Source organism: Cyprinodon tularosa, unplaced genomic scaffold, assembly GCF_016077235.1.
Source record: "Cyprinodon tularosa strain WSP-4 unplaced genomic scaffold, ASM1607723v1 ctg83, whole genome shotgun sequence".
In the NCBI taxonomy this organism is placed as follows: domain Eukaryota; kingdom Metazoa; phylum Chordata; class Actinopteri; order Cyprinodontiformes; family Cyprinodontidae; genus Cyprinodon; species Cyprinodon tularosa.
In genome coordinates this window covers 926,737-948,778 of record NW_024039596.1, presented here as the reverse complement: position 1 = coordinate 948,778, position 22,042 = coordinate 926,737, and the positions used below count along the sequence as shown (strand labels likewise).

Sequence of the window (22,042 nt, the reverse complement as noted above, 5' to 3'; positions counted from 1 at the left end):
CTGAACTAATCGCTGTGTCTTCACCTCACTTTTCAGTTCCGGTTGAGCAGAGTTCAGAGCAACACTGCTCTTTTCATTTTCTCTTCAATAAAACCTGTTAAACCTTTTTCCCTGGTCTCTCTGTAGTGGTTTCTCTGCATTTGGGTCTCATTTTTTGTTAATCATGACACACACTGCACCCCGGATGCTGCACAATGGCAGCCCACTGCTCCCCAAGGGGATGGGTTAAATGCAGAGTTAATTTCCCCGTTCTGAGACAAATAAAGGGATTGACAATATTTGCCTAGAGAATCAGCTCAAGCAATCGGCAGCGCAGCTAATCACAAAATATTGGCTATCAGCATCAGCCCATCTCTAATTTTAATGTATTCTATCACATTAAGAAATCATTTCCTTGTCTTTTAATTGTTTTTTTTAACCTTTCAATTAGAAGAAATAAAAAATGAGGACATTTTGTAGGATGTAAATCTATAACCTCTATCTGCTGATGTCTTATTTCCTTCCTCTGAGTGCAGATGTGGCAACTCTTCGCCATAATTTATGATAAGAGGCCTTCTTGTGTTGTTATTTACCATCCTGTGTCAACTCTTCAAGGTCACAACAGCCTCTAAGGGAGAAGGAGCGTTTGACAGAGCATGATGAGGCAGGCTTCCTTACCGTGGCGACATTTAAGACAATTTATGAGGTGTTCTTTAAGAGGCGGGGCGTCACAAATACAGCAAACTTCTTCCACTCCAGCAGAGACTGAGGGAAAAAAGAAAAACAGAAGGGAGGGGAGGAAGTCAATGAGTGAGAGGGTGACAGAGACGCAGACAGAGAGAGAAAGCAGTCAACTGCATTAATTTATGTATATTGATTCACATGCCTGCTATCTCATTGATTTCAGAGTCACCTGCACCTTTCAGCTGACGTGCTGATGCTCAGCTTGGTCCTAACAAGAGTCTAAGCTCCCCTTTGACTCAACGTTAGAAGGAACAGGGAGAGTCGTTTCCCAGAGGGGTCATTAATCAAACACATTTTATCAATTGACTCTAATATGAAAGAAACAACAATCTTCCTTCAGATAACACAGGCAGCTTATTGTAATCGTGAATAAATATTTACTTTGAGCATTTACAGGGATCAACTGAATCAAACCTAAACATGTTTCTTTAGAGGAGACATAACCTGGTATTACTGATACAATCCTTCCTAAATTGACTTTATATTCATGTTTAATACATAAAAAAAAAAAAAGAAAATAAAATTCAACAGAAATCATTCAGATCTAGTTTCTTTGCCATTATGTTTTTGTCGCAAGGTGTGAAGAAAATTTGACCAGTGCATATGTGTGTATCATGTACGTCACCACCCGATCCGTCCCGGGAAGCACAATCCGCTCTGCTCATGCACGAACAGATATATCATAAATAATGTAATTATGGCCTAGAACTACATATTTCTATCCTTAACTTACCAAAGAATACACATCTTTAAAAAAGGTTTTATAACTTCTGTGAGACAATGTTTATGCTTTTTACATTTTCTCCGTTAAACTGCTTCTCTGACTTCATCATCAGGCATGCTCAGAGAAGTCCGGCAAAATATGATTAAACCATGCTTATCTGCATTTTGGTTGTTTCCTTTTTTAGTTTACGCACTATATAGCATAAGATAAAAACGAAACGAAAACATAAAACTCAAAAAAACTAGATTTATGTTTAAATCCAAAGCCGAAAAAGTTAGCCACTGGAAGTAGAGTAGGATCCCATTTCCAGTGCAGATCAACTGTATTAATTTATTCCAAACAATCCGTTCTCTTAATTTACGTGGTTCCTATATTTTTTGTCCAATCAGATTTCAGCCTTAGTGCGTTGCTGTGTAAATCCAATCTGCCCAAGGCATGTATTGCATATTACAGGACATCTGTACCTCGTAAGCTCCATGGTTTAGACAAATAAATATATCTAAAATATAATTTTTGCCCTAATCTGTAACATTTCAGCTGAGGGCTAATGTTTAACTTAAATATGCTGGTGTATCTCAGTTTTGTTATAATTGTTACTTCGTGTGCAATGCATGGCAGCAAAGTATGTTTATTTTGAAAACCCTGTTGTGCAGAAGCAGAAGGTATGCTTGTTACCACAAACAACATTCAAGTAGCTTGATTCAGCCAAAGCAACACGCCAACCTTTGCAGCTGCACCTCCAGAGGGGTCATGGAAACAATGACACTCGATTAAATAGTTTTTTTTAAAGCACGTACAAACATAACAAAGCAAAATCTTAAATCAAACCCCTCCGAATATGGTAGAAATTTGTTCTCAATTGTTAGAGCTTTAAACAGAATGAATAACGTCTCAAATTATTCCTTCATCTCCGACAACAGAGAGATGGAAAAAAAAGCTCCAATCAAGATTTCAAGCGTAAATTTCACAACTAAGAACCATTAACCTGTAAAGCAAAAAATTTTTGACTGAAGGGAATTGTTTTTCTTTAACTGATATCTTTGTGCACCTGAGACCACGTGAGCATGGAGACAATGATGGGGTGCATATTTTACATTTATAAACTAATAACCTCCACTTTTTGCACCATTCTCACTCTATAAATGACTTAAGTCTGTCAAAACCTACAGAAAAAAATATTAAACAAATTATAATTATGTACATTTAAGCGAAGTATGTCTGCGACTTGTTGAATAGTTTTGTGTTTGGAGCGAGTAAATTTCTGTTTTTGTATCGAATCCCTGTAACAACAGATCAACATCTGGATTAGGTTCAGAGTAAAACCCAAATTTGATCTCACCATCATAACCAATTTCCAAGTTCTCAGTTGGACAAACAACAAAAAACTTTCCCTGGAGTCAGACGTGCAACCTCAAGGCCAATGTTAGTTATAGCTGTCACAAACATATAAAGTGTTATAAGATTAATGTAACAACTATTTATTAGCTGTACTGATGTTCATATCTCCTTAGGCCAGAAGAAGACAATGCACTGTTCATATTCTGATAGTGAAAATATTACTTTAGTGTTTGAATGCATAACATTTTTGATAAATAAATAATTCTTCCGTTTTCCCATAAACCAAATGATAATTCCTGCTTAACTTCGACTGCTTTAGGTCAGTTAGGATTACCAAGTGGGGATGTAAACAAATAGTCTACATATGATCACTTGTTGAATCAATTAATGTTTAATAAGAGATTAAAAATGTTTTATACAGTTTAATAATAACATCCACTTAAGGGTGATTTCTTTCAGTGTGCATTACTGCAGGCCACTGGAGGATGCCGTTGTTCATTCTTATGCTCAGCCTGACTTGTATTTGCAAGATAAGTAATGCCAGAGTGGAGGGAGGCCTGCTAGGGCAGAAACCTGAATTGATCCAGATTCCAGGCTGGGATTATTTATTTCCTCTTTTTAATGGCTGCAAGGATGCAGAACGAACTTTATAGGATTCTGTGTAAATAAATAAAAAATCCTACACTAGATAGCGCCCAGTTAGCTGTGCTGCATGGCGGAGCAGCATCAAATTCTCCACTGTGCTCAGTAGGTGAGGACGTGATATGATAGAAGAAGACATGCTAGTTTATACATTCCTCTGAGAGCAAGGAGATCCCATCCCCCCCATATCACAGTTAAGGGCTGTGTATACTTCCCCAGCAGTGTGTCGCAGCTAGCTTGTCGCAAGCTAGCTGTGTCGCAGCTAGCTGTGTTATCCACGACACAATGCAAGAGGGACAATCACAAATTAGCTGTGGGTACATGGCTAGATGTGGATACATCTGAGGTGGTGAGGAAGTGGAAAAATGCAAGAAGCAAGTTTGTGCGAGAATGGAGGGACATGAGTGCGAAAACTAGCGGGGATCAGGGTGGGAAAAGGGTCCCACCGTTCTCGTTCTCGCTCTTCTAGCTGGTCCATTTTCACCAGTCGTTTTCCACAATGGTGGTCATACAAACAACACAAGCAAGTAAGGTACCAAACTGGAAATACGGATAGTGTAGAGCAGATGTAGATTTGACCAATCAGAGGCCTCCTGTCTGCGGCACTTTTCACCTACAATTTTGGAGAGGTGCACCAGAATGTCTGTGAAAGGTGCGGGGAGCATATCTGCGTTTACTGAGACACAAACGCAGATGACTTGGTTTCTAAACATAATCCAGCCTTTAACGTCTGACAGTACGTCACAGCGACATACCCCATCTTTAAATTACAGTTTTACATTTCTGAGCATTGGAAATTATAAATGTTTCACATATTTTACTCATTTTTTTATTCAGTAACCTAAAACGTTCCCGTTTTGTTATAACTTGTCATTTTAATAGCGTAGAGAAAACATTTTTGATTTATACCGTCAGTGTTTAGCACAACTAGCACAATAAGCTATATTATCTTTTTTTCATCATATTCTAAAAAAAACTAAAGGAACAGTTTCTGGGACTCTCTGGGCGGCGCCCGCCACGTCTTGTTGGCAGCAGATCACCTGGAATAAACCTCGTCCTCTGGGCATGCACTGAACTAAAGGAACAGGTTAGTGACTCAGGTTCATAATCATCCTCCAGATTAATGTGGTCACTAACCTGTGTTTTCGTCCTTCAGAGGTTCCTGCCTTAAACGTCCTGTCTGTTACTTTAAATCCGTTGTTTTTAAATAAACGTTCGTTGAAATATCTTACTGCCTGTTTGTCCTTCTGAATACAGTATCAGTGTTTAGCAAAAGCTGCAGAATAAGCTATTATTATCTTTTGTTCATCATATTCTAAAAAAAACTCTTCATGCTATGGAAAGATCCCCTTGATACATGAGGAAATGTTGGGATCTGGAGGTTTGTCCACTTTCTCCACCAGAGGGCGCACGAGATCTCCTGGAGCATGAGCCGACCGCACCACCTGTTTTCCATCTGCTCATCGGGAGATCCGTACTTAAGGAGGCGGAGGGCTTCACTCCAGCGCCAGAGTGTTTGCCAGTAACGGTTAGCAAGCCTGAGCCAACCTGCCTGTCTGTGTTCTCTGACTTTTTGTGAACTTAGCCTGATCCCGTTTTCTCCTCTCTGCCTCACAGGTTGATTCTGCCTGAATACCTGAAACTCTGGAGAGTTTACTCTGTCGGTATCTGCCTGCCCGTTCTCAGTAGAACTCTGGAGAGCTGCCTCAGTCAGTATCTGCCTGCCCGCTCTCAGAAGATAAATTGGAAGGAAACTCAGTCTGAGATCTGCCTGCAACACTCAGTAAGCTCTGCCTCCGCCTCAGCCCTCAGTCTGTCGACAACCTCTGGACCCTCAAGGTTCCCTCCCTCTGCAGCTCTGCTCCACTCCAGAACAGGTATAGACCTGAACACTGACAACCTGCAATATACCTGGACCTTCACTAATCTCTTTGTCCTCCTCAGCGGTGAACAACTCGTGACCAGTGAAGCTCCCTCTTGGACCTGTTCATATCATTGTACATTTATTGTTAATAAACCTTTGAATTTTTCATCTACCTCCGAGTGTTCTGCATGTGGGTTAGACATATAAATGCGAGCATGACAAACGTAACCATTCGTCAACCAAGAAGATCAATTAATTCGCCAAATGTCAATGCCAGAATGACAGAGATTTTGAAATACAATTCTTTTTTTTTTCCTAAAGTTCAAAGTAAAAATAAAATCCCAAATGGTCTCATCAACTTTCTGATGTCAATCAGATTTGTTGATTGACGTCTATCAAATTCACTTCCTTTTGTGAGTGATGGGAAAATTAAAAAGACATTGAGGACTATTTAAGACACAAGGAAGAAAACAATCTTTCAGTGTCCCGCTTAACGAGTCTCATTTATCTGTTTTAACAATTCTAAGTATAAAGAGAAGGAGAATGTCCAATCTCCATCATGCCATCCTGGAAGGAGAATCTGTCTCAAAGATTAATGGGTTTATGTGCCGAATGTTCAAATCAAACACAGAACAAAAAATAAAAGACCTTGTGAAGATGCTGACTGAAGCTGCTAGGAGAATGTGATCATTCAAAGTGAAAGCAGTCATATACCGACAGGGCAGAAAGGGCCACTTTCTCAGAGAGGAAGGAGCAATTACTCAAAAAGCAACAAACCTGTCCTGGGATGTGGTGAAACTGAAATTTATTGGTTCTGCCTTGATGACCATTGTTACATTTGGAGCAAACAGGTGGAGGCTTTCAAACCTGAGCTCACCATGGCAACTGTAAAGCATAGAAGTGGAAGCACTATGCTGTGTGAGTGTGGGCTGACGGAGGGACTGGTGCACTTCATAATTTCAACAGCATTATGGGGAAAATTAATGCGTAAATGTCTGGAGATATCAGGAATCGATTGCTCCCCTGTCTAATTGGTTCTGCAGCTGATTATCGGCAATCATTTTCACCTTGTTCCTCTACTATTTCAGTTGTGTGTTTGCCTCCCATCAGCGCCAGGTTATTCGCGTGTTTTTGTGAGACATTCGTAGCAATCTTGAGTCTGTCTGTTTCCCTGATTATGACCAGTTTTCTGCCCTGAGGATCTCGAGTTTTGCCTTGCAACTGTCTGCTCTGTTTGTCGCATCTGATCCTGGATTCTACCGGCTTCTGAACCTGGAACTGTCTTCTGACTTCGGCCTTGGATTTCCCTTCTGGACTCTGTTGCTGCTCGGCGTCTGATGCTCGCTCTCTAGGAACTCTGGGGGCGTGGCCGCCGCAACTGCGGTCAAACCTCCCTTTTGGATTCTGCTGAGTTCTCTGCGAACGGACTGAACTTTGAATCAGGTCAGTGACTAGCTCCAAGTAATATTCAGCTCCACATCCAGTCACTGACCTGTATTCTCCTATCCCTGCAGAGATCTGCCCCCGCAGCAGACGAGCAGCCCCGCGCACCTATTTGTTAAATAAACGCTGCCTGTCTCACCTTGAATTCTGGGTCCAATAATCTGAGATCATTACACTTGTCCAGAGTCCATTACTGCAGAACTTTGCTCTTTTATAAAGGTACTTCTAGCTTGCATTCCCGGATCTGCCGGCTAGCTGGAGATCCCTATAACCTTCTGTGTGGCAGCTAACCCACTTTATACTGTGGTCTGGGTTAATTCTCCATAAAGTGATATTAGGACCCCCATAGGAAATTTCATATCAAACAGGCCAATTGCTCTAAATTTTTATCCTTATAAAATTGTACTTTGTATCACTTAACACTTGTAGCGACCATCAAATTGCCTCTAATTTTGGTCAATTCTGGGTGTGGGAAAACCAGGTCCTGACGTGCTCAAAAGGCAATGTCCAGACTGGGAAATACATTTGGGAATGCCCCCATTTATTATGCACACACTGAACACTGAATGAGATCCAGATTCCTGGGGAGCGGTCTATGGCACCATGCAAAGGAAATGGCAATATTCATCAATAGGTACCTATTAAAAAGCAAACCAGTATATAAACAGGGAGCGGTAGGCAATGGTGTGACATACCTACACCCTTCACTCTTCCTCCTGCTGTGACACATAAATAGATTTCACCCACAGCGCCACCAGTGTTAGAGCAAGATTATAAGTCAGAAAAACAATTTACATATAACCCAAATACCGCCACTAAACTAATTAGTATTGAAACTAAGTAAAATACACCCAAATTATGCCCAAAAACATAACTGCAAATGGCTCCTGTTACAGGGGTCTGCAACCTTTGGCTCTGAAGCCACAAGCTTGGCCCCTGTGACACTTTTATATTTACAGTTAAACTTTTCCTCAGTTTGGCTAAAAAGAATAAAGAACCAAGTAATCTTTTAAAATATACATATATACTAACAAATAAATACAGGTTTTATTATTTTCTCCATCAACTATTTAATTTGAATTAAAAAAAGACTATATCAGAAATGAATTCAGATAGTTTTTTAAAGTGGGAAAATGTGGGAAAAATTCCACAAATTTTAACTAACCATTAAAATATATTTCTTATCTTTCCAAAAGTTTTTTCTTTATCTCTTTGACAGTTTTAAAAGTAAAGAAAACATTAATGTATTTTAATTGATTTCATATTTATTTCTTTAAATGTCCGTAGTATAAGCGGGTGCAATCATCAAATGTGAAGGTGAGGAGCTTCTGCGAAGTCCAATTGTGTATCACTTACTTAAGCGCATTACCACCATCTACAGGGCTGGACTAATAAAGTTACCATCTTAATCTTGTCACCTGCAACAAGACCAAAAGTTGAGAGTTTGGATCTTGCATTTTTTTGTAATTATGCCTATGGTATAAATAGTGTAAATAACTGTCCAGCCATTGTTCTGACGTGGTTTAAAGATAATACAGTTGATTACTCATTTCATTCACCTGCTTAGCTCTGTCCATTTTCTCATTGCTGTTCATCTGATCCACCTGCTCCTACTTCTATTTAACTGACCCTCAAACCAGTCATCAGTGCCAGATTATTTTTGGTGAGATTTTTCTAGCGTGTCTTAGGGCTTCTGATAACCTGATCCTGACCTGTTTTGCCTCTCAACCACCAACCAAGCGTGTTCCTGTCTGAACTGTTTGCCTGACCTACTGGATTCTATCTGTTAACTGAACTGACACCGTTCTGGATTTCCCTTTGGAACCCCTTCAGACTTCTGATCTCATGATTTTGAATCCTGAGCACTTCCTCAACACCTTGGCTTCATCCTTCATTTGTCATCTCTAGCTTATTCTCTGTTCACTGGTACTACGGTATCTGGGACTCTCTGGGCGGCGCCCGCCGCGTCTTGTTGGCAGCAGATCGCCTGATTAAACCTCGCCCTCTGGGCATGGACTGAACTAAAGGAACAGGTTAGTGACTCACGTTCATAATCATCCTCCAGATTAATGTGGTCACTAAACCTCCTGCAGAGGTTCCTGCCCAGTGGCACGGGAAGGGGGGTGCTGCGGGGGCTGCAGCCTCCCTCGTCATAGCATCAGCCCCCCATGGTGGGGGGCTGTGGAGTAACATAATATTGTACTTAAAAACATGAAATTATTTATGTATTTATTTTTTAAAAGACTGTGTTTGATATGGGATTAAAATGATGGGCTGTGTATAAGATATAAACTAATGATTCATTATTTTAATATTTCATAAAAAACTAGGCTACTCCCCCTGAAGTGCTTCCGCCACCTTACATTCGTTTAGGCATGGCTAGCAATAGGCAGCAGAAATGTATTTCTGACTATTTCGAGGTAAGAAATGGTTTTAATTCCCCTATACTGCCGCATTTAGCGTTATTTATGAGCCTATTCATCTTAGTCCTGTGGCTGAAGAAGTCTACGCTAGAATAAGGCTGCATATCACTAAATTTTATGTCTGTATTAAGCTATTTAGTGATAAAATATGAAATTAGTTAATTTTTTTTTTTTGTGTGTGTGTTTTTTGTTTCAGATATGAAATCATTCCCCATATCCATAGTCGAATGGACTTTCAAGATGTTCAATGCTCAGTTTAGGCTATATTTAGGCAACGTTTTATTCAAGTATTCCTGATCCTGTTGATTGTGAGCTGTTGTTTGTTTTGAATGATTAAAAGAGAAGAAATAAAGTTTAAAATGTTCATGCTTTGTTCCGATGCATTTTAAATGGCAGTTTTTGGCAACAAATGTAGGCCTACAATATTATGTTAAAAACGTCAGCCACAGCCCTCCTCGCTTGAAAGAGCTTCCAGCGCGCCTGTTCCTGCCTTAAACGTCCTGTCTGTTACTTTAAATCTGTCGTTTTTAATTAAACGCTCTTTGAAATATCTTACTGCCTGTCTGTCCTTCTGAATACTTGGTCCCCTCTTCTGAGCCTTGACACTAACAGGGTTAAACATTTTACGGGAAAAGAAATTGTATGTAAAGTTCTCCCTTTTAAGTAGGTTAAAAACAATCAAAAGCAAGGGCTTTTTCTTCTTATTATTATTATATTTTCTTTAGCTAATAGGATTTTGGGAAGCCTAGCAGAGCTGAATCTGAAATAATGAGTCTGATTTAACCATCTGATTTTAATGATGTGTTCCTCTGCATCTTTATGTGTTTAAAAGACTTCTGAAACATTTTATTGGCTTATAATTAAAAGAAGAAAGGTTTAACAACTAATCAAACTAATGAAACCCCTGAAATATCACTAATAATAGAAGATCAAAGATATAATGATGAGCTAGAGTTCATGCAGACTGAATTTAGCCTGAGATATTTAGGAGTAAAGATTTCTCTCAATAAGAAAGTCCCATCAGGAAACATTCTTACATGAGTGAATGTCCTTCCTCAGCACCCAGAACTCAGAGTTGTCCTCAAATCTCACCAAACAGCACTGCTTGACTCCGTCGACCTGAGGAGGCAGAAAGGAGACGAAAACATTACCAAAGTCTCTCTGATCAACATCGACACACACTCGACTGAAAAAGTACGTTCCCATCACACACTTTGCCCACTTACTCTCTTTACATTGCCAAGGTACAGGAGTCCATCGCTCCAACGAGCCAACACATCATCTCCCTCACTGACTCCCCCCATCCTGAGGAGAGACACAGAGAGGGGAGCAGGGATTGTGTGAAAATGGAAATCCGATTTATCCGCTGAATACTTTGCTGCTGTTGCTGACATACAGTGTCCCTGGCCTTTCAGTCCAAAGGGGGTTAAACGAAAAATCTCCTCCACACACACACACTCACCCCACACACCTCTTCTTTAAACCTGAGCAATAGCACCAGCCTGCATCCAGCAGACTAAAAGATGACAGTGAGTATACACAACCAGAGAGCAAGACAAATGATTACTGCACACATCAAACGCGCACATAGGAGGTGAAAGCACTGCATGATGACTGCTGCAACACAGTTTAACTGGATGCAGCTACTTGAGGCATCTGAGCACTTTGCCCGCTGACTGTCTTCCTCACATCTCTTTTCTCTAAAAACTTGAATAAAGATGCAAGATCAGACTCCTCGGGGCGTTTTTTTGTTGTCTTTGCACACTGAGCGTTTGTTCCAGTGCAATGCACACATGTCAGTGAAGACGCAGCATGCAGAGCGCTGTTATCAGATGGAGGATTCAACAGTGGGGCTGGCCGGTGAAGGGTACCTGTCAAGTCGAACTCCTTTCCGTCGGGGTCACTGAGATCCTGGACAAGGCTGGACATGAAAAACCTTCATCAGCTGAGGAGGTCCAATTACTGCCGGCTCCGATGCGCAGCGGGCGGGTTTGCAAAAAGTGGCTGGTGTGCATGTATGTCTGTGTCTTTGCCAGGCGCCTCTTACAGAGAGAGAGTGTGTGAGAGTGTGTGTGTGTGTGTGTGTCAGTCAAACCGTCAGTGAGGAGGAGGGGGAGAAGGGGGGAAGGAGGCGACTGTGTCCGTCCGTCCGTCTCTCTCAGACTAGTTTGTCCATCCTTTCTCCGCGGTGGGGTTTCATCATGTCGCTGTTGCTCTCTCACCCCTTCCACCCTCACTCCTCAGCCACCCTCCCACCCACAAGCTTATTAAGGCGGATTTTTTTTATTTTATTTTTTTCTCCTGGGCTGCACCGGAATCAAGCCGCCAGAGACGCCATCATCCCTCTGCCTCTCGCCCTCCGCCGACTTGTTGTGACGCAGACATAAAACACTGAGCTATCGTGGGAGTGGGAGGTGTGGGAAGTACGCGCGCGCGCGCGCGCGCGCGTGTGTGTGTGTGTGTCAGGTTCCTTTTCTGTCTGAGAGCATGACCCTAAACAGTTACAGACACGCTAGTGATGTCTGAGGGCAGGAAGTGAAGGATGCAGGGATGCTGCGCGCGGCGACAGGGGCCAATTAAGCGGCCAATTAGCGAGTTTATCCGCCTCATTAATTGGTCTCCGACAAGAAGTAGCGGTTAAGTTTAGGAGAGCAGTGAAGGAAAGTTTTCAAACAGAAAAAAAAAAAAAACTGTCCAGATCTTCAAAGGGTTTGGTTTAGAAAAATAAGACATGAGTAAAACCTTATGTGTTTTTAATAAAGTGGCTCTTTCAAGTCTTGTATAATGCATGTTTTGTTTTGTTTTTTGCTTTTTCTGCAGCCATAAAAATAGATTTTGTGTAAAATCAAATAGAATAAATCCTGGAGTCTTGATTTGGAAATGGAATTAGAACAAAAACATTTCCTGTGCCTCTATGGATCATTATTTTTATAGAAATTAATACACATAATTAAAATATTTAAAATAAATAAAGCCAATTATTTAGATTAAATGCTATGCCTCACTTTAACTGACAAAAAACGTAAAAGTAACAAAATTGTATTCAAAGTCGATATAAAATGATTATTCCCTTGTATTTCTCCTTTTATAGTTGATTCATTTTCATTTTAAAAGCATTTGCTTCGACCATCTTATGCCTTGATGTTTATTTTCTAACACGTTAAGTGTACACCAGTCAGACATGTGTGGTAACATTTGTATACGGTTCAAAATGGCCCCTGGCACATCGAAAATAAAAGGTGGAAGTGTAGTGTTCCATGCGCGACCACTGGAGGGCGCGCAAAAACCAGGAACTCTGTGGCTGACAGCTTTTCAATAAGAAAAGATTTCAGATTCTGACTGCCTTTTCAAAATCACATTAAATAGTTTCAATTGTTTGAAAGACCTATTTTCCAAAAAGATATTAAATTAGTTAATTTCAGTGTAACAGCTCTGTAACAACATTTCTAATGGTTTACTTGTACAGTTATGTTGCTTTCACAAATGTAAAGTAGAACTTCATATACCAAGAAGTCAACTGAATTAGGGATGCACGATATTGGGATTTTGGCCGATATCCAATATGCCGATATTTTAAAACTCATGTAGCCGATAACCGATATCGATACTGATGTTAAAGCTGGACAAAAATAAGTAGTCATTAAAAATAGCAGTTTTGTTATCCATTTCTGACACTTTGAAAAATAATATACTCAAATATATTTTCATATGCTGATATCAAATTGATTTTTAAAAAGGCGGTATCGATCTATTTTACTTTCAAAATCTCGTGAAATTTCATCGTTCTGTTACAAACTCGTTATATTTTGCAAATTCTTGTAAGATTTTGTTAGTAAAATAGATCGATACCGCACCAATATATCAACATATAAAAATATGGCAAAAGTTTGTGAATTTTCGGGGAATTTCGTAGCATAACGATGACATATAGCAATATTTCATTGGTAAAAGAGATTGATATGGTGTTTTTAAATGGCAATATATCAGCATATGAATTTATTGTGATATTTTAATGTATCAATATTTTTTCCCTCGTCTTTAGAAGTTTTTAAGTCTGTAAAAAATAAGTTTTTGAGGAAGAAGAAGTATTTATTTATTTATTTTTTTTTTTAGACTTTAGAAACTCAGAAGCTGATGAAATATCGGGTTAAATACCGGTGGGGTGGCCGATGTCCGATATTCAGTTTTAAGGCATATACAGGCCGATACCGATAGGGGGCCGATTATATCGTGCATCCCTAAACTGAATACCAAAATTGTTCAGATTGAAAGTCAAAATAATCAAGTAAATGAAAACATGAAGATAAATTAATATGATTTCTCCTCAGTCTAAAAGAACTGCTGAATGAAGTAGGTTTGATGATGGTCGCTCTAAGACAGGGGTCACCAACGTTTTTAAGGCATAGAGCTGCTTCATGGGCACTAAGTCATAGGAAGGGCTTCCAATACTGACCTATGAACTGGAGGAGTCAGAGTTCACCTTCACCCATCATACGCATATTTTTATTGTTTCTTTTTTTCTGATTTTCTTTTAGATATAGTCATTTTGAAATCTCTATAATTGCTTAAATGCTATTTATGATTAATATGATGAAATGCGCCCTGTCCAGAGTGTACCCCGCCTCTCGCCCATTGACAGCTGGAGATAGGCACCAGCACCCCTCTACACTTTGGAGTAAGCATGTTAGAAAATGGATGGATGATGAAAATCTCCACAAATGATTAAAAAAGATGAGTAACAGAATAAAATCAAGTTTCAAACTCAGCCTACTGATGAGTTGTTCTCTTTTTGGTAGACAGAGAGGGCCCCTCATGTGGTCCCTGAGGGCCCCTTGGTGCTCGAGGGTATTGCGTTGGTGACCCCTGCTCTAAGACTTCCCTTCATCAGATATTTCCAAAGCCAATGTTGAGTCAAACTACTCTACAGGCCTTAAAAGGCTAAAATTATATATAGATTTTACAAAATATATTTTTCCTTCCAAGAGGTAAAATTGCTGTGATGATAAAAAAAAAGATTATATTTGTTGTTTAGGCAGTTTGTTTCTTCAATATGAACGCTTTTCAATGTAAAACCTTCTCATCTCACGGGTGATATTAATATTACACAGATAAAACATGACTAAATAAAAATCAGTTATTAAGGGGGGAAACTATCCAAACCAAGCTGGCTGTTATCGGGTAAGTGTTCCCTAAGCCTGTGCCACCCATGGCAGCAGCACCTGCCATCAGGCATTTATAAAAACTGGTAAGGAGTCTTTTATGTCACCTATGAGGAGTTTCGGCTCTGATTTACTGCTTTACAGTCTGTTGTCAGACATCAGGACTTCCTGGCAGAGAGTGCAGTTCATGGTTCCCTCAAAAACAACAAAGCTTCTAGGTCTGGAAGCAGAGAAACAGTCCCAGACCACCACACTACCACCACCATGTTTGAATCAGGGGAAGGGGCTTGCCAAAAGGTTTTTCACAAGATTGAGATGATGCTTTATGTTTTTGAGCTCTCCCGTGATTCTGAGCTTTTTCTTTAATTATTTTTCCAAATAAGTTTAAAAAAAAACAAACCACTGGACTTTGTTTTCCAAGTTTCAAGACGTTTCACATCCCATCCGGAAAGCTTTCTCAATTCAGAACATCTGGAGTAGCGTTGAGGCTTTATAGAGTAGCCCAACAGAGTTCTATAAGCCATAACAAGGCTTTTGTTGGGCTACTGTATAGAGCCTGACACACACACTGGAAAAACAATCTACAAATAAGTAAAAGTTTCTTAAATTAAGTGTATTTACCCTTAATTTGAGTAGGTATGTGAGATAATTTGCCAATGGAATGGAAATTTCTACTCTTAAAATAAGATAATTAGATAATATGCACTTGAAATAAGACAATGCACTTGTGTTTTCTTATTTTAAGTGTAAATTGTCTCATTCCATTGGCAAGATGTCACCTTTACTTCCTTAATTCAAGAACAAATGCACTTATTTTAAGAAAAAAACAACTTGTCTAGATTTCGATTTTTTCCAGTGCAGAAGCTCAGTCCTGCAGAACTTTAGATTGTCCTGGTTATTATGCAGTATTTTAATAATTTTGGCAGATTTGCCATTCCTGCTAAAATTCACCCATTTTGAGCCCCAAAGCCATAGGTGTTGGGATCCGGAGGCTTGCCCACCAGAGGGCGCCAAGGATCCCTTCCTGAGGGGTTGTGCTCACCTGCAACACCTGTTTTCCATCTGCTCATCAAGAGGTCCATACTTAAGGAGGTGGAGAGCTTCACTCCAGCGCCAGAGTGTTTGCCAATGGTTAGCAAGCCTGAGCCAACCTGCCTGTCTGAATCTTTGAATCCCTGAAAACCTGAACCAGAACCTGATCTGTTTTGTCTTATCTGCTTCCCAGGTCGTACCTGCCTGAAACCAGAAACCCAGAAGAGTTCCTCTGTTGGAAATCTGTCTGTCTGATCTCTGAAGAACTCTGGAGAATCAAACCTGTCAAAGACCTTCCTGCCTGCTCTCTGAAGAATCTGGAAGGGAAACTCAAACCTGTGATCTGCAAACCAAGCTCTGCCTCCACCAAGCCCTTAGCCTGCCGCCTGCCTCTGGACCCTCCTGGTTCCCCCCCTCTGCCGCTCTGCTCAAACTCCAGAACAGTGAACCCAGTCGTGACCAGTCCTGGATCTGATAACCCTGGATCTGTTAATTCTCTGTACAGTGTTCTAACAATAAACCTTTGAACTTTTTCCCCTGTCTGATGAGTGTTCTGCATGTGGGTTAGGAACCTGAAACCAAACATGACAATAGGAATAAATATGTAGGTAACCTTTTCAAGATGGAAAGATGTCGGTCACTTTGTTTCTTATCTTTTGTTACATTTCTTTACATCAGGGTTTGAAGTGGAGATGCTTTGATGATGCACTTCCCAATAAAGTCTGTCTTTATTAAGCCAAGCTTTTTAAAGAACATGATTGAATAATTCGCTGTTTATGTAAAGGAAAATGTGCAGTCTAAGATGTTTCTCATGGATCTATCAAGATGCAGCTAGTCAAGATAGATTGAGAGGCTCTTCCTGGAATAAAACAGGTGAAACTAACTAAAATATTAATGTAGTTTATTCTGTCTGCTAAAAAAAAGAGAAAATTGTACACTGTTTGGATGTATCTCACACATATTTGATATATTTCAATTTAATGAGGCAAATAAAGCCAAAAATTCTGTTTTGTTGACGATTTACATATTTCATAACACATTTTTTGTCAGGTCTCCTTTTGCATGACATGGAGGCGATTCTGAGGTTTTGCCTAATAAGAAGTCACACCTTGAATAGCACCTGGATGAACGCATTTCAAATTTTGCATCACTAAAGAAAATCATTGTTTTATGAGAATATGTTCCCTCTTTTATTTAAATGTTCCATAGTTTTTATGTTAAACGTATATTTTAAGCCCTTTCACATAATAAAGAAATAAGATCATTCCTCTTTTCATCTAGTTTGCTTTATAATGACTATTTATTTACTTTAAGCTCCTTTTTTATCATATTATTCTAAGCAGGACACCAAATATATTTCATCTTCTGTCAAAGCTGCCCCTCACACTTTCTTAAACTGTGTCGGATGAAGGAAAACTACAATATAACTACAGTAGCTCCTCATTTAATGACACTTGTTTTACGTCAATAATTGATTATATTGTTTGAATTGTGTAAATTAATTGCTGTTAGAAGTCAAAAAGTCATTTTCTTAAACCTTTAGTCTCTCTCGTAGAAATGCACAGCAGAGGTCCCTATTTTTTACATATCAACACAGATCATCTTCTTCTATACATGTGCTTTTAGTCATCATTCAGTAAATTAATCCTGAACCCAGATTCTAAAGAAAACAGTGAGATCAGCTGAAAATTTCAGTGCCGTTTGATCCAGAGATCTACAAAGGCTCCCTTCAAATGAAAGTGAAAACACAAAATCAGTTAATATTCGTTTATCAGAACAAAACCTTACAAGGGTTTAAAGTTTAAACCTTAAGTTCTGTAAACTTAAGGTTGAACCGTTTTTTTAGGTTCATAGGAAGAAATAAAAAAACTTCTTCACATCCAGGTCCACCAATCTAAGCCTTAGCAAAAATAGTGTAGTAAAGCTTATAACTATTATACTTATTTTAAACTAAAAAACCAGGCCGTTTACTTGACATTTACTTTCCTAAAATCTATATTTTTTTCATACTTAACAACAGTGGTGTTTACTCATTCTGAAATGTATAAATAGAAGTTCATAAATAATAAAGTTAAGATTATATTCAAATAGTGAAATTTGTTTGCTTTTAAAATACTTTTACTAATTTCTCTTGCAAAGTACTGATACTTCAAATATTTTGATGGATGTTTGGAATGATTAAAGTATACTTATAGTATAAACCTTCATACATAGAAGTAACAATATACTTAAGATTGTCCCATTTAGGTCGTAAGAAGTATTAAATGAAAATACTTTGAAGTACGCTTCAAAGTACATGGTACCAGGGGTGAAGCTGGAATGGGGGGGCCAAAGCCAATCATTACAATTCAATTTCAATTTATCTTTATTGTCATTGTCACAAGAACAACGAAATTTAAAAATGTGCCATCGATCGATCAGTGCATATGCTTAAAAAACAAAAATCACTGTCACCACCATTTACACATAATATAAGAAATGAATAACAATAACTGATAAAAACAACTAAAAAGAATAGTACATTCTCACATACGTCATCCATGATGACGTATGTGATTAGCGCACAAACAGCAGTTCTCCGCTAAGCCAGAGGGTGGCAGCAGTGTGCGGTTTGCTACTTTGATATTCTAAAATTTGTATATTAACCAAAACCTGAAAGGAGAACTAAAATTCTGCTTAATTCTTGCTCTTTCAAGTGTTAGTTTTAAGAACAACTTCTTGCCCCATTGACTATATAATATATATATATATATATATATATATACAGGAAAATCTCCTCAGTCTTTAGTAATTCATTTGGAAAAAAATAGATATTGTTGGTTCAGATGGACCCTGAACTGGTTTCATTGCCTATTAGTTCCCATCACCGCTCAGTGCACATTGGTCCCTTCCTAGACTTCCCTGTGAAAACTATGAACACCGGTGCATGGTCTGTAATATCTACTTGCTTTTTTTGTAATAATATCAACAAAACAAACTTCGAGTATATTACTATTTGCTAAGGAAAGAGTTTCCATCTTCTGCTTTAGAAAGTTGATGTACAATTTCACAACGTTAACATAATCTCACACCAGTTGCGTAAAAAGTGATAAAGTGTGGCCTCCAGTCATCGGACCTTAATCTAGCAGATCGTCTTTAGGATGTGGTGGAACAGAAACATTGCATCATAGATGTGAAGCCATCAAATTTAAAAGAAAGATGTCTTTTGACACTCAAATTAATGTTAAAACCCAATTGATGCAGTTCTGAAGGTGGTACGGATCCAACAAGGTACCAGTAAAGTGTAAAAACCAACAGTAATTGAAGTGTTTATTCTTCTGCCAAATGTCTGTAGGAAGTTAATTTAGCAAATAAAGACCGTTTGATGCAAAGAAAAACAATTACACAAAAACTGATTAGTAGAGTTTTGATTAGGTTTTAAAGTTTAAAGACTGAACTTAACATGACGTCTTAAAATTTATTAATTTCAGTGAAATAACCAAAGTAGTATAAGTACACTTGAGCAATTATTATAACTAGAAGAATAGCAAGTAAATTACAGATCACATACTCTGAAGAATTCTAATTCATATACACTGTTAAAAAAAAAAAAACTTCCTTTTTTGAGCTGAAAAACGAAGTGTTAAATATAGGGCCCATTATATAAGTCAGTTCAGAAAACCAAGGTAGCTGTAATCTATAGCTTTGTGACGTTGCCAGCACTTCTGCCTTTAAGTTGTTTGTTCTTTCCAAAGGTCAAAGTTCAGCTAACTTTCATGTTTTTGTTGTGAAATGAGGAAAAAACAACTTTTCAATTTGACTTTTGAGTTAGAGATGTATTTTAATGTACATTTTTAACAATATAAATTGATGCTTAAGAGATGCTGCTGATCAAAATAATATAAATGTTGTGTACAGTGATAATAAAGCCTTATTTAAGTTTAAAGTTGGCCTTTATCAGGAGTTTGACCTATCAGTGTGATAAGAGCATTCACCATTTGGAGCAACTGTAAATGTTGGAGATTCAAAGCTGAGATTGTTTCTGTTCTTAAACTGTAGATGACAAATTTCCCCACTAAGGTACTATAAGCTCTAAATAAAAAGTATTTTTAAGATTTTTAAGTAAGAACTTTGAGATTTTAAGACAAATCCTATGTTTTCTGAGTCATCTCACAATTTGAAAAAAATAAGAAACTGCATTTCATGTCTCAGTAAAATATAATTTCAAAGTTTGATAAACTTATAAGCAACTCTTTAATATTAAAGTGGTAAATTTTAAATTTTATGAGGTTATTTCCCTTAATGTTTAGCATTTGGCTAACTTTTATTATTTACATAGTAATACTAATCTTAAGTTTACAAAAGTATATTTCAAGTACATAGCCAGTTCAATCATCTTTATACTATTTGTGTAATAGTTATACGCTTGTTCTTCACATTTAAGTTTATTGAAGTATATATAAAATAGCAGTTTAGAAAATATTTGACTACAAATATATTCTAAATTGGGTTGTTTATAACCCAACTCAGCTGTAATGTTGGGTTAAAAAACAACCCAATTTAGTGTACTACAGTAGTAAATATACTTATCATGTACTTCTCCTCCGATGCTTGAATTAGACTTAGACAGATTTATTTGTCATATTGTTTACACACGTGTAAAACAAAAAGAAATTTCGTTTCGAACAGCTCTCTGGGCAATTTCATCTTTTTTAAAAGTGCAGCCTTGAAAAATAGTAAAAAAAAAAAAAAATATATATATATATATATATATATATATATATATATATATATATATATATATATATATATATATATATATATATATATATATATACACACATATATATATGTATATATATGTATATATGTACATGTGTACATATATATGTATATATATGTACATATATATACATATATATGTATATATGTACATATATGTACATATGTACATATATATATATATGTATATATATGTACATATATATACATATATATGTACACATGTACATATATACATATATATGCATATATATATGTGTATATATATATATATATATACACATATATATATGTATATATATGTATATATGTACATGTGTACATATATATGTATATATATGTATATATATGTACATATATATACATATATATGTATATATGTACATATATGTACATATGTACATATATATATATATACATGTATATTTATGTATATATGTACACATGTATATATGTATATATATATATATATATATATAAACAGTAATATAAATATATGACTGTAAATTAATAGTTCTACATTTTTAGACCAAAATGTTTTAAATATCAGTAATATGTGGCAGAAATAAGGGAAAGTATGTCAAGCAAAAACAAGCTTCAGTATTTAAGTATACCTGTAAGTCTTAGTATTAATGTAATTGGTTTACTTGTATGTGTGAGTAAATAAAACACAGTTTATAAAAAAGGTAAAAGTCTGAAATCTAGCTGCTGAATTTTTGTCTGAAATAAATATACATATAGTATAAAATGCACTTTTTACTAACATATTTTTCAAAGTTAAGGGTGTGTGGGCTTTGTTGTGGTAACAGAAAAGCGTTTGTTTTTGGGTGTACGTGGCGGGCGCGCCGACAGTGCGTCAAGCGCGTCCACACGTTGCGCGTCCGCACCCGCGTCTCCAGATGGACGGCGATCCGTCTGCGTTTACGGAGCCGCTTCAGGGCCGATATGACCGTCTGAACTGAACCAGCCAGAGAGACGGATCCGGTTGAACGCATCCAGGAACTGCGACGTTAGGGGGAGCAGCTGCTGCTGCGGCACGAGGAGGAGGAGGAAGGAGGAGGAGGAAGAGGAGGAGGAGGAGGAGGAGGAGGAAGAGGAGGAGGAGGAGGAGAGTTTGCTGCCACACCAAAGTGCGCTATCAGCTGCTAAAGGCTGGTCAGACGCGAGGTGTGGGGCGCGTTGATAGAGAGGGAAGGGGGGAGACGCGGTGACAGAGACTCCCTGTTTGGTGACCGCGGCACAGATGGGTGCGACTTCCCCCCAGCTGAGCCGCGCGTAGCGCTCCTCGGATGCTGCCTCAGCTCCGACTGACAGTTGGAATAGGTCGGCGTCCTGCGGATGACACCAGCCCCTCAGTAAGTGTTATTAACAGCCGCGTTTACTTTGTTTTATTCTGACCACGGTGCGTCATGAGTCACAGAAGGAAGCAGTGCGCTCTCAGCTGTGTTTAAAGGGAGTGCCAGCACGCACAAACTTTTACAAACATCAAGCTGTATTCTTTCCAGATCCATGTCTAAAAAACATGTCAAAAATCATTTGGCAACATCCGATTAGAAAAAGAAGAAGAAGAAGAAGAAGAAGAAAAAAGAAAAAAAATAGGGTGTAGCTTGTGTCTAACCTAGTTCCAGCTGTATGTGTGTTTATACCTCAGTCATATGTGGGCAGTTTGCTTTGGTCAAAGCCTGTGAATAGCTGCCTTTCAGACCTCTGCAGAGCAGAACACACGCTGCACTGTTGATGCCTTGTTTCCCCTCCAGCCTATTTCTTCTCATGCACACTGCAAAACTGCTCTTGAGAAAGCGAGCAGGATCTTAAATCCTACAGTAAATCCGGAATGATGTAAGAAACAGTGTTGCAAAAAAAGACATCTGCATGAGTCAAAATAGAAAGAAGAAGAAAGTTTTTTATATATATATATATGCTGTACAGCTGT

General features: G+C 38.2%; 2 protein-coding genes across 2 annotated transcripts in view; one reads left to right on the top strand and one right to left on the bottom strand.

Annotated features, from left to right (window-relative positions):
• Positions 1-11,533, bottom strand: part of phf1 (PHD finger protein 1) — a 46,627-nt gene extending 35,094 nt beyond the window's left edge. Inside the window, exons 1-4 of the mRNA XM_038272425.1 lie at positions 11,029-11,533; positions 10,384-10,462; positions 10,195-10,276; positions 658-744 (exon numbers count right to left, since the gene is read on the bottom strand). Coding sequence (XP_038128353.1) covers positions 658-744; positions 10,195-10,276; positions 10,384-10,461 — 247 coding nt within the window. The 5' untranslated portion in view covers position 10,462; positions 11,029-11,533. The remainder of the gene's footprint in view (positions 1-657; positions 745-10,194; positions 10,277-10,383; positions 10,463-11,028) is intronic.
• Positions 11,534-21,209: 9,676 nt separating this feature from the next.
• Positions 21,210-22,042, top strand: part of rgl2 (ral guanine nucleotide dissociation stimulator-like 2) — a 62,348-nt gene continuing 61,515 nt past the window's right edge. Inside the window, exon 1 of the mRNA XM_038272446.1 lies at positions 21,210-21,464. The gene's annotated coding sequence lies outside the window, so the exon portion shown is untranslated. The remainder of the gene's footprint in view (positions 21,465-22,042) is intronic.